This window comes from Durio zibethinus, chromosome 18, assembly GCF_047325235.1.
Source record: "Durio zibethinus cultivar Kanyao isolate XHJ-2024 chromosome 18, ASM4732523v1, whole genome shotgun sequence".
Lineage (NCBI taxonomy): Eukaryota > Viridiplantae > Streptophyta > Magnoliopsida > Malvales > Malvaceae > Durio > Durio zibethinus.
In genome coordinates, this window is record NC_143179.1 from 12,536,012 (window position 1) to 12,549,258 (window position 13,247).

General features: G+C 28.3%; 1 protein-coding gene and 1 pseudogene across 2 annotated transcripts; one reads left to right on the forward strand and one right to left on the reverse strand.

The window, feature by feature from the left end:
• Positions 1-2,064: 2,064 nt before the first annotated feature.
• Positions 2,065-5,972, reverse strand: LOC111299626 (defective in cullin neddylation protein AAR3-like). Of its 2 annotated transcripts, none has more exons than XM_089747608.1 (9): positions 5,586-5,972; positions 4,945-5,077; positions 4,364-4,415; positions 4,128-4,203; positions 3,900-3,982; positions 3,308-3,404; positions 3,180-3,225; positions 2,749-2,798; positions 2,065-2,647 (listed from the first exon to the last, which is right to left on the reverse strand). In XM_089747608.1, exons 1-9 carry the CDS (start codon positions 5,641-5,643, stop codon positions 2,340-2,342), a joined length of 903 nt encoding a protein of 300 aa, XP_089603734.1. In that variant the 5' UTR covers positions 5,644-5,972; the 3' UTR covers positions 2,065-2,339. The 2 variants fall into 2 exon arrangements, with proteins under 2 accessions (XP_089603734.1, XP_022750661.2); XM_022894926.2 differs by having other exon boundaries at positions 2,749-2,837; positions 5,586-5,970.
• Positions 5,973-10,605: 4,633 nt separating this feature from the next.
• On the forward strand, positions 10,606-11,586 carry LOC149513740 (E3 ubiquitin-protein ligase RING1-like; annotated as a pseudogene).
• The last annotated feature ends 1,661 nt before the right edge of the window (positions 11,587-13,247 follow it).

The window sequence follows — 13,247 nt, forward strand, 5'->3', positions numbered from 1 at the left end:
TGTTCTTGAGCAAGGCAGAGTTGAGATGATAATTTCCGGCAAAGACGGTTGTTCGCACACAGTGAATCACAAAGACAATAAACAATTATGAGTGGGACAAACAGAAAGTAGCTCTGGACGTATGACCAGCATCTTCTTTCCGCTGGTTTCTCTTTGGTAACCAAGAAATAATAATGACATTATTTATGGAAATTCGGATGCCAAGACTGAAAGTTGTGTTTTAGCTATACATGTAGGCACAATTATTTGTCATTGATCAAATGATGTGTTTAGTATACAAGATTATTACGATAAAATACGATGAAATAATATTATAAATTAAATTAAATTAAATATTATTATTTTTTTATATTTGATATATACAAAAATTAAGATAAGATAATTTATTTATTGATCAAAATTATTTTTCTCAAAGTTTATATAATTTAAATTATTAATATAATTTTTAAAAGTATAATAAGATATGTAAATTTAATCTTATGAATCAAAAATAATTTTCTCAAGAGAATTAAATCATCCTATACTAAGAGGATGATAACTCTTTTTGAAATTATATTTCTTTTAATTAAACACAAATCAAATATAATATAAAATAATTATTGTATTATCCTATTCATTATCTTATATACCAATATGACCAAAATATAAATTATTAAATCCACTCAAAAGGATTAGTGAAGTTGATAACAAGCATACCTAACAATTTTAAACACGACACAATGATATGACATGAAAATAATATAAAAAAAATTATGTATAGGTTTTGTATAATTATGTTTCGTGTCTTAATCATGTTGATATGATTAAAACTAGGGACGACAATCAAGCTCGTCCTCGACGGGTTTCGGTTCGACCCGACCCTATAGGATCGGGTTTTTTTTTTTTAATTTCGGGTCGAATTTGGGTATGCCTAAAACTTGATCCTATCCGACCCGATATTATTAAAAAATTATTTTTTAATTAATTAATTAATTATTTATTTATATATATATTTATATAATGATATTTTTAAATATTTATATTTAAAAAATAATATTTTATATTTTAAAAAATAATATTTTATTAATTTCGAGTCGGATTGTGTACGATTTACATAGCGTCGGGTCGGGTCGGGTTCGGTATTAAAAAATTCGGGTCGGTTTCGGGTTTAATAAGCATAAAATCGGGTCGGGTTCGGAGCGAGCAAAACCCACCCCGAACCCGACCCGATGCCATCCTTAATTAAAACATGATATTATTCGTGTTGTGTTCGTGTCAAATAATAATGAGACACCTAGGACATAGTATTGTTTATAACATTAAACAATTTTTAAATTTTATTTTAATTTATTTAAAAAATAAATTAATAATTTTATTAATCATATCATTTTAGTATTTAAATAGATTATAAATATTCAAATTTTAAGTAGTTTTTTTATTTAAATGTTAATTTAAATGATTTTTTTGTTTAAATGAATGAGTTAATTGTGTTTAATCGTATTATTCGTATATAATTATGTTAATTGTGTCGGATTATGTCGTATTATTTGGATAATTAATCATGTCTAATAGTATTATTTATATATAATCATGTTAATCATATTATGTGATATCATGTTATTTGAATATAAATTAATTTTAAAAATATTAATCGTGCTGTATAATATCACATGTAACACATATAATAAATATATCATATTCGTTTTTAAATTATTTATATCATATCCTTATCAAGATTATTCATGTCACATCTAAAATCTTGGTCAACAAAGATTACGATAACACGAATTATCCAGCCGAAGAATTTTTCTCATCCAGTAGGGTTTGATTCTCGTGAAACGTACTCTAGAAAAAAATCTTGAATGGGTAAGGTTAGATGTAAAATCTTTTACTCATACAATTCTAGAGAGCCTTGCTCAAAGTAGCCTCACCCTTCGGAGTAAAGATCTGCAAAACACCAAGTCAACGATAATTTTCTTCAGCACACCATCGTCAATGCAGGGCCCAAGCAATCATCTTATCATTTTTTTTGTTGGGCAAACATTGTGTTCCCAGAGATAAACAATAATACACATGCTTCCAACATTTATATTGAAAAAACAAATGTAACATATAATTCTTTTATTAATTTCGGGGTTCCAAGATGACAGGAATATGACACGCATGATTCATCAGACAAAACAATGACAGCACCCCACAAAGTCCAAAGAGAAATATAAGATTGACCCACAATCATCTGAAATTGGTGGCACCAGCCAACATACGAATATATCTATAATCATAGACTCAGCAAGGGGTATATTTTCTTAATATTGAAACTCGGGTGGGAGCTATATGTATTGGAAACTCTTCTTTTGCGGTTAAACTGCAAAAAACGAGCAACTCGACGAGAGCCCTGCAAAACCCTTAGAGAGGCAACCTTCAACTGCACACGGAGACTTGGAAGAACCCATTGGACTACCGTGTTTAACAACTTCCATGCATTCATCAGATGAATTCTGGGGAGGATTATCTTCCCTATTAACTGATCTGTGCTCAATCAACCTACTTCTCTTAGAACTCAATGTGCAATTCACGCGTGGAGAGTTTGAAAAGAGAGAATTGGACTCCATTTTTTCATCACCACATTCAGTTAGCTTCCTCTTCAACCCAGGAAATTCTCTTAATCCTGCCACATGATATCATTATGATAACATCAATTATCCATTGCAGACCATATAAGTAGGAAACTTATCTACAACATCAATTCCCCATGAAAACTAATATTACCAGGCAAAGAGTCCTCATATGCACGCGACTGGGACTCTGAATCACCACAGCTACAGAAAACATTTGAAACTTTATTGGAACCTGAAATTCTGCAATGGGAAGCAAGCCGGGAAAAGGGGGGGGGGGGGGTTCTGAGACAACTAGGCATAGTGTTAAACAAAATAAAATTATTACTCTTAAATCATTCTGCAAGATCAGGATCATGAATGAACCAATAACACACAGCATGATTACTGGTCAATAAAAATGAATATGGCCAAGCGAATCATACAAGAGTTATTCAGTAAAATACAAAAATGAAAAGAAAATAAGTGGAAGTAAAAACATTACAATAGGAATTTGAAATTGTAGCCCAAAATAAACTGAGTAATAAAGAAATAGCCATCAAAATTTTCATGATCATGCAAAGTCTGAAGTTACAGAAACCAAACCTGTACATATGCTCCACAAAGTCATCAATTATAACAGGCCAAGCACCTGGAAAATAACCAAACAACTAAGATACACGCGGAAAAACACATGAGAGAGCCCATAAGACAGATCTGGGGAAACTCAATACCTTCAGGATCATACCCTTCCAGATTTTCATGTACACACCTACTAAAAGCTAAAACTTGCTGCCAAGTATCCTCAGAAATATTATGTCGCTGATTTTTCTGAAAGTAAATCAAATGCATTAGTTGCCTTAATCAAGATATTAACAGTAGAGGCCATAAGCAGGTATACTTCCAACTTGAACTAATAGTACAGTAACAGAATAAATGACCAACCCATGAGATGACTATCATCCATATTCACATACTTGGCATGCCCAGGCCACAGGGTGACATGCCCTGTATAAGGATTTTCAAAGGCATGTATAAGGCAACTAAACTAAAAAAGTTAGAATACTTCTTACATGTGAACAATTGAAACTGGTGCAACAGATAAGTGACCCCATATATGATAGAAATAAAATCTTCTACTAATTATGGTAAATAATAAATCATTTACAATTTAAGTCTACCTTAACAAACTATATCATAATTCTAATGAAAGGTCAATGCAAAAATTAAAGCAGTCTTAGACATTGGAATAATAACCAAGACTTTCGCAAGATGCCTCAGAGACAAGCAAAAGTGTTAGCAGCTTAGTATCAGTTATACTCATACCTCAACAAATTCACACCATTGGTTAAGCAATCGAAACCTGCCAGCTAAGACTAATCTCCATGCAGCAACCGCCCTGCTTACAGCTATCAATCATGCCAAAAAAGAAGAGATTTAAATACAAGACCAAAGAAATTCATCATAATTTATAGCTTATATATCCTCAATATTTATACCAAGGATATCAAATAAAAGCATTTGCATTTAACTAAGTAGTATGAGACAACTTACTAATATTCTTTTGACCATCTTCTCGGCATATAAAGAAAACAAAATCATAAAAGCGTGAGAATTCAGAAAAGTCTACCTACAAGAAACAACAGCAGTCAAATTTCAGTATGGAAAACATGATATCAGAACATAAAGTCAATATACCAACAATAAAGAACTGTAAAGATATTTCATACTAGATTCTAAAATTCTACTTAAATCTGTCCCCCAAAAAATTTAATGTAGAAGAATCTCACCACCAAGTCTAGTTGTAACATGAGCTTGAGAACTTCATCAAAGATTGCATTCCTGTCAAAGGAAACATAATAAAATGTTGAATAAATGCAACAATCACTAGTGTGCAACTGAATTATGACCGAATAACCAAAAATAGAAGATTGGATACAGAATCTTTTCTGCCATTCACCTCCCTTTGAGAAAAATAGACCTAGGTCTTGTGCCATAATATCTTTTTCACTCAAGTATTTACACCTAATCATAAATGATACAGTAGTAGTCTACACGGATGTAGAATGTATAACACAGTCTAGGAGGGCAATTACAACTCAAGCAACTCAGGTTCAAGCTGGAGTCCTCAAAATTCAACCTTAAGATGGGATTGGCATATTCCAACTGTTGCAGTTAAATGAAATGTATCTTAGACAAGAACTGCCAAGAATGATACAAAGTTCATATGGCATCCCTTAAATATCAAACTGGTTCATTCATGTCAACAATTGTCAAGTGTTCTAAGATTCATATACCAATTCTTTAATCTTCCTAACAGCTAACCAAACTTGATAAACTTCTATATACAGATTCAAGATATGTGTACTACCTTGTGTGCAACCTTGAATCCATCATTTTTAAGAGCTGATTCAACGCGTCCCTTGAGAACTTAGCTCTTTGTGATTCCTCATCTTGTTGGTAGCCTTCTTCACCACAAACATATGCATTTCCTATTCTAAGTTCTGCAAGAAAGTTCAAAAGTTAACTAAATGACGGCAGCCCTTTTCAAGCTTCAAACCCAAAATATACCAAACCAAATAATTTTTTTTTTTTTAAGTAACATCCCAGTCACAGCAAAATAATTCTAAACAGTTGAACTTCTAAAAATTTAAGCATATCAGAAAAGACCAAGACTTTGAACATTTTAACCAAATCAGATTACACTCCATATTTTCTTCTTGTTTTATTATTTCTTTTTGGGTACCCAATTAAACTTCAACTGAACCAAATTTTGAACTAAAAAAAAGCACTTTCAACTCTCTTCCCCCACAATTATTAAACAACAAAATCAAACCCAAAAACCCTTATCTAATATCCAGTCTTTTCACCCATTAATTCACCTAAAATGGAGAAGTTTTAAAAACTCTTCTTTTGTACATCAACCCAAAATGTTTAAATTTGTTTTTTTTAAAGGAAAGAATAAAGAAGTAAAATCGCAAAATCAAATAAAGAAAAGCGAAAGAAGATTACCACAGAATCGCCTGTAAATCTCGAAGATATCAAACCGATTCGGACCCAGAGAGTTCATCGGATTCTCAACTGTTTACGGAGCTCCGGCGAGTTTTTTTATTTATTTATTGGTGAGTTTCAAAGAAAAAAACACAAATAAAAAATCGAAATTTCTCTTTTCCAGTGTCTCCTCTCTTTCTCCTTATTTTTCCAAAATCAAATTTTTAAGTTTTTCTTCCCTTCGGATTTTGTTTTCAGATTAAAAAAAAAAAAAAAAAAGACAGATAGAAAGGAAGGGAAAACGGAAGTTCTGGTTTTTCGGTGAAATTATCAGAGGATTGAACCGGATCTTGGAATAGCATGTGACGCAGCGAACATTCTGTATCTTACTCTCGTCAATTACCCACCGCCCGATTTTTTTAATATATGTAATATAAAAGAAAAGCGAAAAGGTTTTCCTTTTTTAAATAAAATTGAAAAAAAAAAAAAAATCAACTTACTAGTGACCTATTTTATTGCCCAAAACATATATTCCCTCGACACCAAGTGTTTATCGTGTATTAATTTTTATAGAAAAAAAAAACTTTTATTTTAATGTATTTAATGTTAAATTTTAAAATTTTTTTATAAAATTAAAATTTCATGATTTTTAATGTGAAAAAATAAAAAAATAATTTTAAAATATAAAAAAAGAATTTTACATGTTAAAAAAAAGGACATAATTTTGAAATATCCTAAAATAAAAAAATAAATAAATAATGAAATAGACGGAATATATTTTATCCATCTTGAATTTTTGTATATATTAAAATATAAATAAAATAAATTTTAATTTGATGTGCAACTTAGTTAAGTTTTTTTAATTATATAAGAGAAATTATCTTATTTGTTGTGAAAATTTTAGAATATTAAAATAACACATACCCTTTAATCTCACTTATAAAATTTTAAAAACAAATTTATTTATCTTTTAATTAAAAAATATATAACAATTTTTTAATTTTGCTTATAAAATTAAAAAAATATATTATTTTTTTATTTTTCATATAATTTAACTTACCAAAGCTTTAGACAACATCCAAGACAATAAGTGATCATCTTTTAAGAGATAAATCCTATTTACACCTCATTTATTATTCTATACACCACAAATTCAAAACTTAAATTTCTATTCCTATTAAATACAACCTAACCCTCACTTTCTATTTTTCATGTCTATCATTTCTTTAATTTTTTTCTCTTACTTTCTGAAATTGATTTTTTGAAAATAAATATCTGAGAGGTTTTGAAGTTATCGAAAATGGATATATGAGAAACTTTAAGAATTCTTGAATATTCATTTTTGAAAAATCTAAAAAGTTCTTAGATATTCATTTTTAAGAATACTCAAGCTTATTGGATATCTATCTCTAAGTTTTTAAGTCTTTTTAGATATTTATTTTCGAGAAACTCGATTTCACTTTTAAGTATTGAAAAACTGAATCATATGCTTATGAATCTATTTACTTGATCATATATATTAATAAAATTGAAATAGATATTTCTCAACAAGTATGACATAAATTTGTTCTTTCTTTTAAGCTTCCAAAAAATTGAAAACATCATTTTTTGGTTTTGCATAGACAAATGGGTGTTTTTAATTTTCTGGTCTCAAGACAAAAATACTTTTATGCCCATACATGCTTAAGAATTAACATGTTTTTTTCATTGACACATATGATCAAATAAGAATGAGTACATCGATGATTCATGTGTATGCATGCATGCTAGTTAGAGTTTGAACACTCTACAAAATATTGACATTGACAATACTATCAACAGATTAGCAAATTTGACAATAAAAACCTTTAATCGTTCAATCACTAATTCTTACTACCAAATTTGCTAGTCTGTTGACGTCATTATCAGTGACATATTTGATTTTTTCTTGTCAGATATTGATAAAGAGATTGATTTATTTTAATTTTTTTTATTTTAAAATTAAAATGTATTTATTTTATTTAAATTAAAATTAAATGTTATCAAGAGTTTATGATTAAATATAAATTTAAACAAACATTTATATATTTAAAAAAATATATTTTTAACAATATAAAGAAATTCATTTATGAGAATGCAATATGATTATCGAAAATTTATTCATTTTTTATAATCATAATTTTTTTTTTTGGAAATGGATTACCAAAAACATAATATAACTTTCTAAAATCCATTTCCAAGATATACGAAAAGTGGTTTTAGAATATATAAATTATTGAGGATATTTTTATGATTTATTAAATGTTAAAATTGGTATTACTATGTGGGTTTTTTTTTTAAATATTTTTGGAGGTGCATAGAGAAAACTTTATGATGTATTTAGAAGACTCCCTTTTAAGACGTGATTGTAAACCTACCCTCTTTTTTTAAAGATATATATATATATATATATATATATATATATAATAAACCTACCTTAATTAGACAAGTAATTTACATCCATAAAATTTTCTTGTTACCAAGAAAAAATATTGGTAAATATTATATTTCAAAAAAAAAAAAAAAACCATGGAAAGGAGAAATGTTTCGATGATGCTTTTTTGTCATCATGCCTAGAGAAGCTTTTTTTTTTTTTTCAATTACATTTTTATAAAACAATGTTTCAATCTAAATTTAAGATTTTATATAAATCTCACTCATATTTTTTAAACCATTAAATCGTTTTTTATGATACAATTATTATCGACCTAAATTTTTTTTAAGTTAATCAAGATAATTAAAAATTGTCTAATTTTAACTATTTACAGCTACTATGATACATGAATAATGTTACAAATTAATTTTTTTTTTCAAATCACATGCATAAATAGACAAAAAAAAAAAATGCTCCACTTGTGAAATAAAGATGGAGTGGTTTAGAAAGTACTTACTTATCTACCTTGCTTTCTCCACTTTACCACTACACTGTAAATAATGGAGATAGCAAAGCAAATTGAACATGAATTACCATCTAGTGAGATTCAAATAGTAAATAAAGTAAATACAAAAGCCAATTAGAAATGGAAAAATACTTATTTGCCTCATCCAATACAAGAAAAAGAATAAGTTATGATTCTTTTAACAAAAAAAATTGTGTACTTCATTTAAATGATATGAGACAGCTAATAAATTTAGAACTCATTTCTTTAGTTTTCATTTAAAATTTCTAGAAAAACTTTAAAGCAAGAAAATTTAAATTACAATAAGATTGATCATGATTGTTTCATTTTTATTACGAGTCAATATCTATGAAGACAATGTCCCATCTCTTTGAAAACAAAACCTCTATATATTCGTTTACACTAATTGTAATTAAAGAATTCTCATAGAAGATTATGCAACAACTTCTATGGTAAGTTAAAAATGTAGATTTTGAATTTGAAATTTAATTCAAATTTTTTTATCAATAATTTAATTGGTTCATACGATTATTTTAAAGAAGTAATATCTATAAGATGTAAAATTTAAATCTTAATATCTATAATCCTTCTTCTTTTTAAAATTGCAACCTCTTTTACGAACAAATTTTAAGATTGTATATATTTGCATTAAAATTTTTCAAGCCAAATTCATATTTTGTTGAATTAAAAGGAGGAATTAGGTTCACAAAAAAAAAAAAAAAGAATTAGGTAAGCAAACTTCAAGCTTATAAAGCATGTTGTTACATCTACCAACTCTTTTTGCTTTTTTTTTTTCTTCTTTTTGAATGAAAGAAATAAGGTATTTGTAAAAATAAAAAAGAGTTGATATGAATGCTAAATCCTTTAAAATTTTATGTCACTTCATCAAATGGTGTAGATTTTCTTATTTCCACTTCGTCGTCTATATATACTCATAAAAATAGTAGCCTAGCTATAAAGATTAAAGATCTTCAAAACCAAGTATTCAAAGGGGAATTACAACATTTTGATGTATCCCAAGTTAAATGAACCCTTGACTTACCTACTTAAAAAAAAAAAAAAAAGTGGGTTAGATGCATGCAATCTTCAAGTCTAAATCTTATAATCAAAGAATGAAGGCAAAAACTTAGTAAAAAAGAGTTTAACAATAATTTCAATAAAGAAGAGGAGGTCAAGGTAAAAAATCTTGGGGTCATGACCCATACCTTTGTCTCGGGTTATAATAGTTTGTCAATTTGCTTTTGTAAAATAAAAGGTTTAGACTAATAGTACCAGAAAAGGTTTGCACTAGAAAATGTTTACATATCCATCCTCATTCCTTATGAGTTATGTCCTTTTTTAATTGCTTGATTTATGACAATAGATTTTTTTAGATATTAATCTTGGAATTAAAACCAAAATTTAGACTTTAGAATGAATAATCCTACTACAATAATAATAGATTTGCTTTGATACCATGTTAGTTTTGCTACAAAAAAGCTTGTTTTTATTAAAGAAGTAGATAATGTATATATAAGTATGTAATTGCTTCGTACTTAAATATATGGGATTCAATTAAGTATTAGGGATTTAACAATATAAATAAAAAGAAATAAATAATAAATAATTATGTAAATTTAATTTTTATCGTGAAGTGTTCTTTATAATCTAACAAAATAACCCTAATAAGGTAATAATAAATCGAATTGGATTTGGTTTGATTATTTCAATTAATGCATAATAATTTAGATTTTTAAAAATAAATTTTAATTCAAATCCAAAATTTTTTGAAATAGAATTGATTTTAATTGAATTCTATTGATTGAATTCATTGGTTCTTTAAAATTATTTTTTGTTATTATTTTCATATTATTTTTAATATATTCAAACAATTTTAAATATAAAACATTTATTTTATTTTACAAAAAATTAAAATTTGTATAAAAATTAATAAAAATATAATTTCATTCCATTAAAATAGTTTTATTTTTTTACTTCATAATCCAAAAATCAATCTAAACCTAATTAAAATATCTAATTCAAATCGAATAAAAAAATCAATTTAAACCAAATTTAAAACGAAATTCAAATATGTTTTCAATTTTTTCCACAACTGCATCTGAAAATAGTGTTATCCTATTAGATTTTGCAAATCTATCAAAAACAGTTACAATTTCAATTTCTTTTTGTTTTCTTTATTCCACGAGAGGTTTATAATAAAAAAAAAAAGAAAAAAAAAAGTCCGGGCCCATTATATAGCTTGCTTTTAGTTTCCATGCGTTATCTGACGTGTCATCTGCTTTGCCACGTCACCAGATCTTCCCCTGTATTTTCGGATGAAACAGAAACTTCTAGCAGCTCTTTAACGGAATCTCGTATGACAGTCATTAATATCCTCGTATCTACGTTCTTCCCGAACATTCCAGAGCCACATCAATCAAATCCTGTGTAAAAATCCTCTCTTTCCTTCCTATTTTAATTTCATAATAAAGTTTTTTTTTTCTTCTTTGTTTTTCCAATTTCCTTACATTCACATGGCGGATATTCCTACCCAAACCCAAGAGACTTCTCGGGTTGTCTACGTCGTGATCCACCTCGGCGGCGGCGAGGAGAATAAACCAGGACCTGTCCCGGCTTAGAAAGCTTCCATCGAAGTGATGCCAAGGATAAAAGTGAAAGGGAATGGCATTTGTTTGGAAGAATTTAAAGTTGATGAAGAAGCTGGGGAGATACCTTGCAAGCACGTGTTCATTCGGGTTGTGTTGAAAAGTGGCTGCTGATCCACGGGTCATGGCCTGTTTGTCGGTTTTTGATGCCCTGTGAGGAGGCGGAAAGCAGAGGCGGTGGCAGTGGTCATGGGAGTTTGGAAGGTGGGGAGATTGGTTTGGGATTTGTACAATCGGTTTTAGCTTTGGCTAGCATGATGGTTATGGCCGGTTCGGGTCGGGTTTCCGAACAGTCAGGTTCGGGTCAAGGTGATGATAATGACTTCAGCCCAAGACATGGATTGCAACTAAAACGAATCAGTTTTTCATTTTCTTTAAAAGAAAAATTTGTATATTTTCATTTTTACCCCTTAGAAGAAGGGACTAAAGTGAATAGAGATCACTGGGAATTTCCTTTCCTATTCTTTTCCTTTACTTTTTCCTCCACTTTCCTTCTTTAAAAAACATAGTGTTAATGGTGAATTTGGTAGGCAGGTGGTGTCTTGGGGTTGGTTTTTGTTGCCAAACAAACGTGAGCCACTAAACAAAGCTTCTTGTTTTAGCTTTTCCTATATGATTTTGGGCGAAGTAGCATTGTTTGTGAAGCAATCACCATCATCCCCTGTCCTTATAGCTAAAGGATAAAGGGAAAAATGAACATGGCCCCCTTTAAGTTTTTTGTTCTGGCAAAAACTGTGGCCAAAATCTCATGGATGCCGGCCAGACAGAGATGGGTTTAAGATCTCTCAAAAATTGAGAAATTTTTGTTATTGTTTAATGTTATTCGGATTTAAGTTTTAATCAATTAAATTAAAAATCTATTTGAACTCTGATGATTTAAATTAGGAGTACGAAATATGTTTATTTCAAAATATGAAAAGCCATCACTTACTTCTCCAACTGAGATGATAAAATCAAATCCCCAGTTTTGGTTTCTAGAGTGTTGCCTAATTCTAAAGTAAAACAAAAAAAATATGACTTGGGCAGGGAAATGCAAAAGGGGAAAGGGGTTGTCTGTAGTGTTCAGCACATCTTTCTTTTTTTCCTTTACCCGGATAAATATTAATAAATAAAATAAATAAATAATTTTTTTTTAAATGATACATGTAATTTTTATTTAGATAATTAAATCAATAAAGAAATAATAATTATTATTATTGTATAGATAAAAGTGGAAAAGAAAGAAATGATTCACTAGGAAATTTTTTTTCAATTATAATCTTTTATTGTCTGTGATTTTAAAGCATTTTTAGATTATGATATATTTGTCATCTTGTCTAGCCTCACAATTACTGTTATATTAATATTTTTTAATTAAATAAAATAAAAAGATATTTTATAAATATGCATTGATAGATTTTGAGTTAGTCCATCATCTTATAAATCTAAAAAATATATCTATTCATATTTAACTATTCATTAAAATCAAATCATCAAAAAATTATAAAAAAATTTTTATTGAAAAAAATACGTGAAACTTACTTGAAAAAAGAGATAGTTTTGATAAAATTACAATATAGTTTTGATAAAATTACAAGTTCTGTTTAAATTTTTTTATTAGATTTTTAGTATTATATATTAAAAATATAGACATAATAATCTTTTTATAAAAAAAATATTTTTTAACTTTTCTTTCCCTAACTTTTTCTCCAAATTAGGGTATTAAAAAAAATTGGATTTATAAGGGAAACCAAAAGTTATTTGGTTTCTACCTTATTCCCTTTCCTTAAATTAAAAATTTATCTAAACAAGAGATGAAAAATTTTGTTTTTTTACATTCATTTACTTTATTTTACTTTCCTTCCTCTCCCCTCAATCCAAATAGACTGTTATTGTTCTGTCAGCTTGAAAATAAAGCAACAGAAAAGAGAAACTACCAACCTAAAGCACAAACTAAATACAACAGCCATTGAAAAAAGTAAGATCATGTAACAAATCTCTGCTCTAGATAGTTTCTGCCTCATGCAATTCCTTGAGCACTACTTCTCATCTGATCCTAGGCTTTTGCCCCCAAATCACAAGGTGAATATGGAGAAACAGAAAGTTTTAGCAAACATAAATAACATAGCATGAAGTTTTAG

What these genes read in the sequence shown, in the direction of transcription:
- LOC111299626 (XM_022894926.2), bottom strand. Translation starts at nt 5,643, where the DNA reads ATGAACTCTCTGGGTCCGAATCGGTTTGATATCTTCGAGATTTACAGG. An exon ending in GATTTACAGGCGATTCTGTG is followed by an intron (nt 5,078 to 5,585) that starts GTAATCTTCTTT and finishes ACTTTCTTGCAG; the next exon opens with AACTTAGAATAGGAAATGCA. An exon ending in AGATGGTCAAAAGAATATTA is followed by an intron (nt 3,983 to 4,127) that starts GTAAGTTGTCTC and finishes CATGATTGATAG; the next exon opens with CTGTAAGCAGGGCGGTTGCT.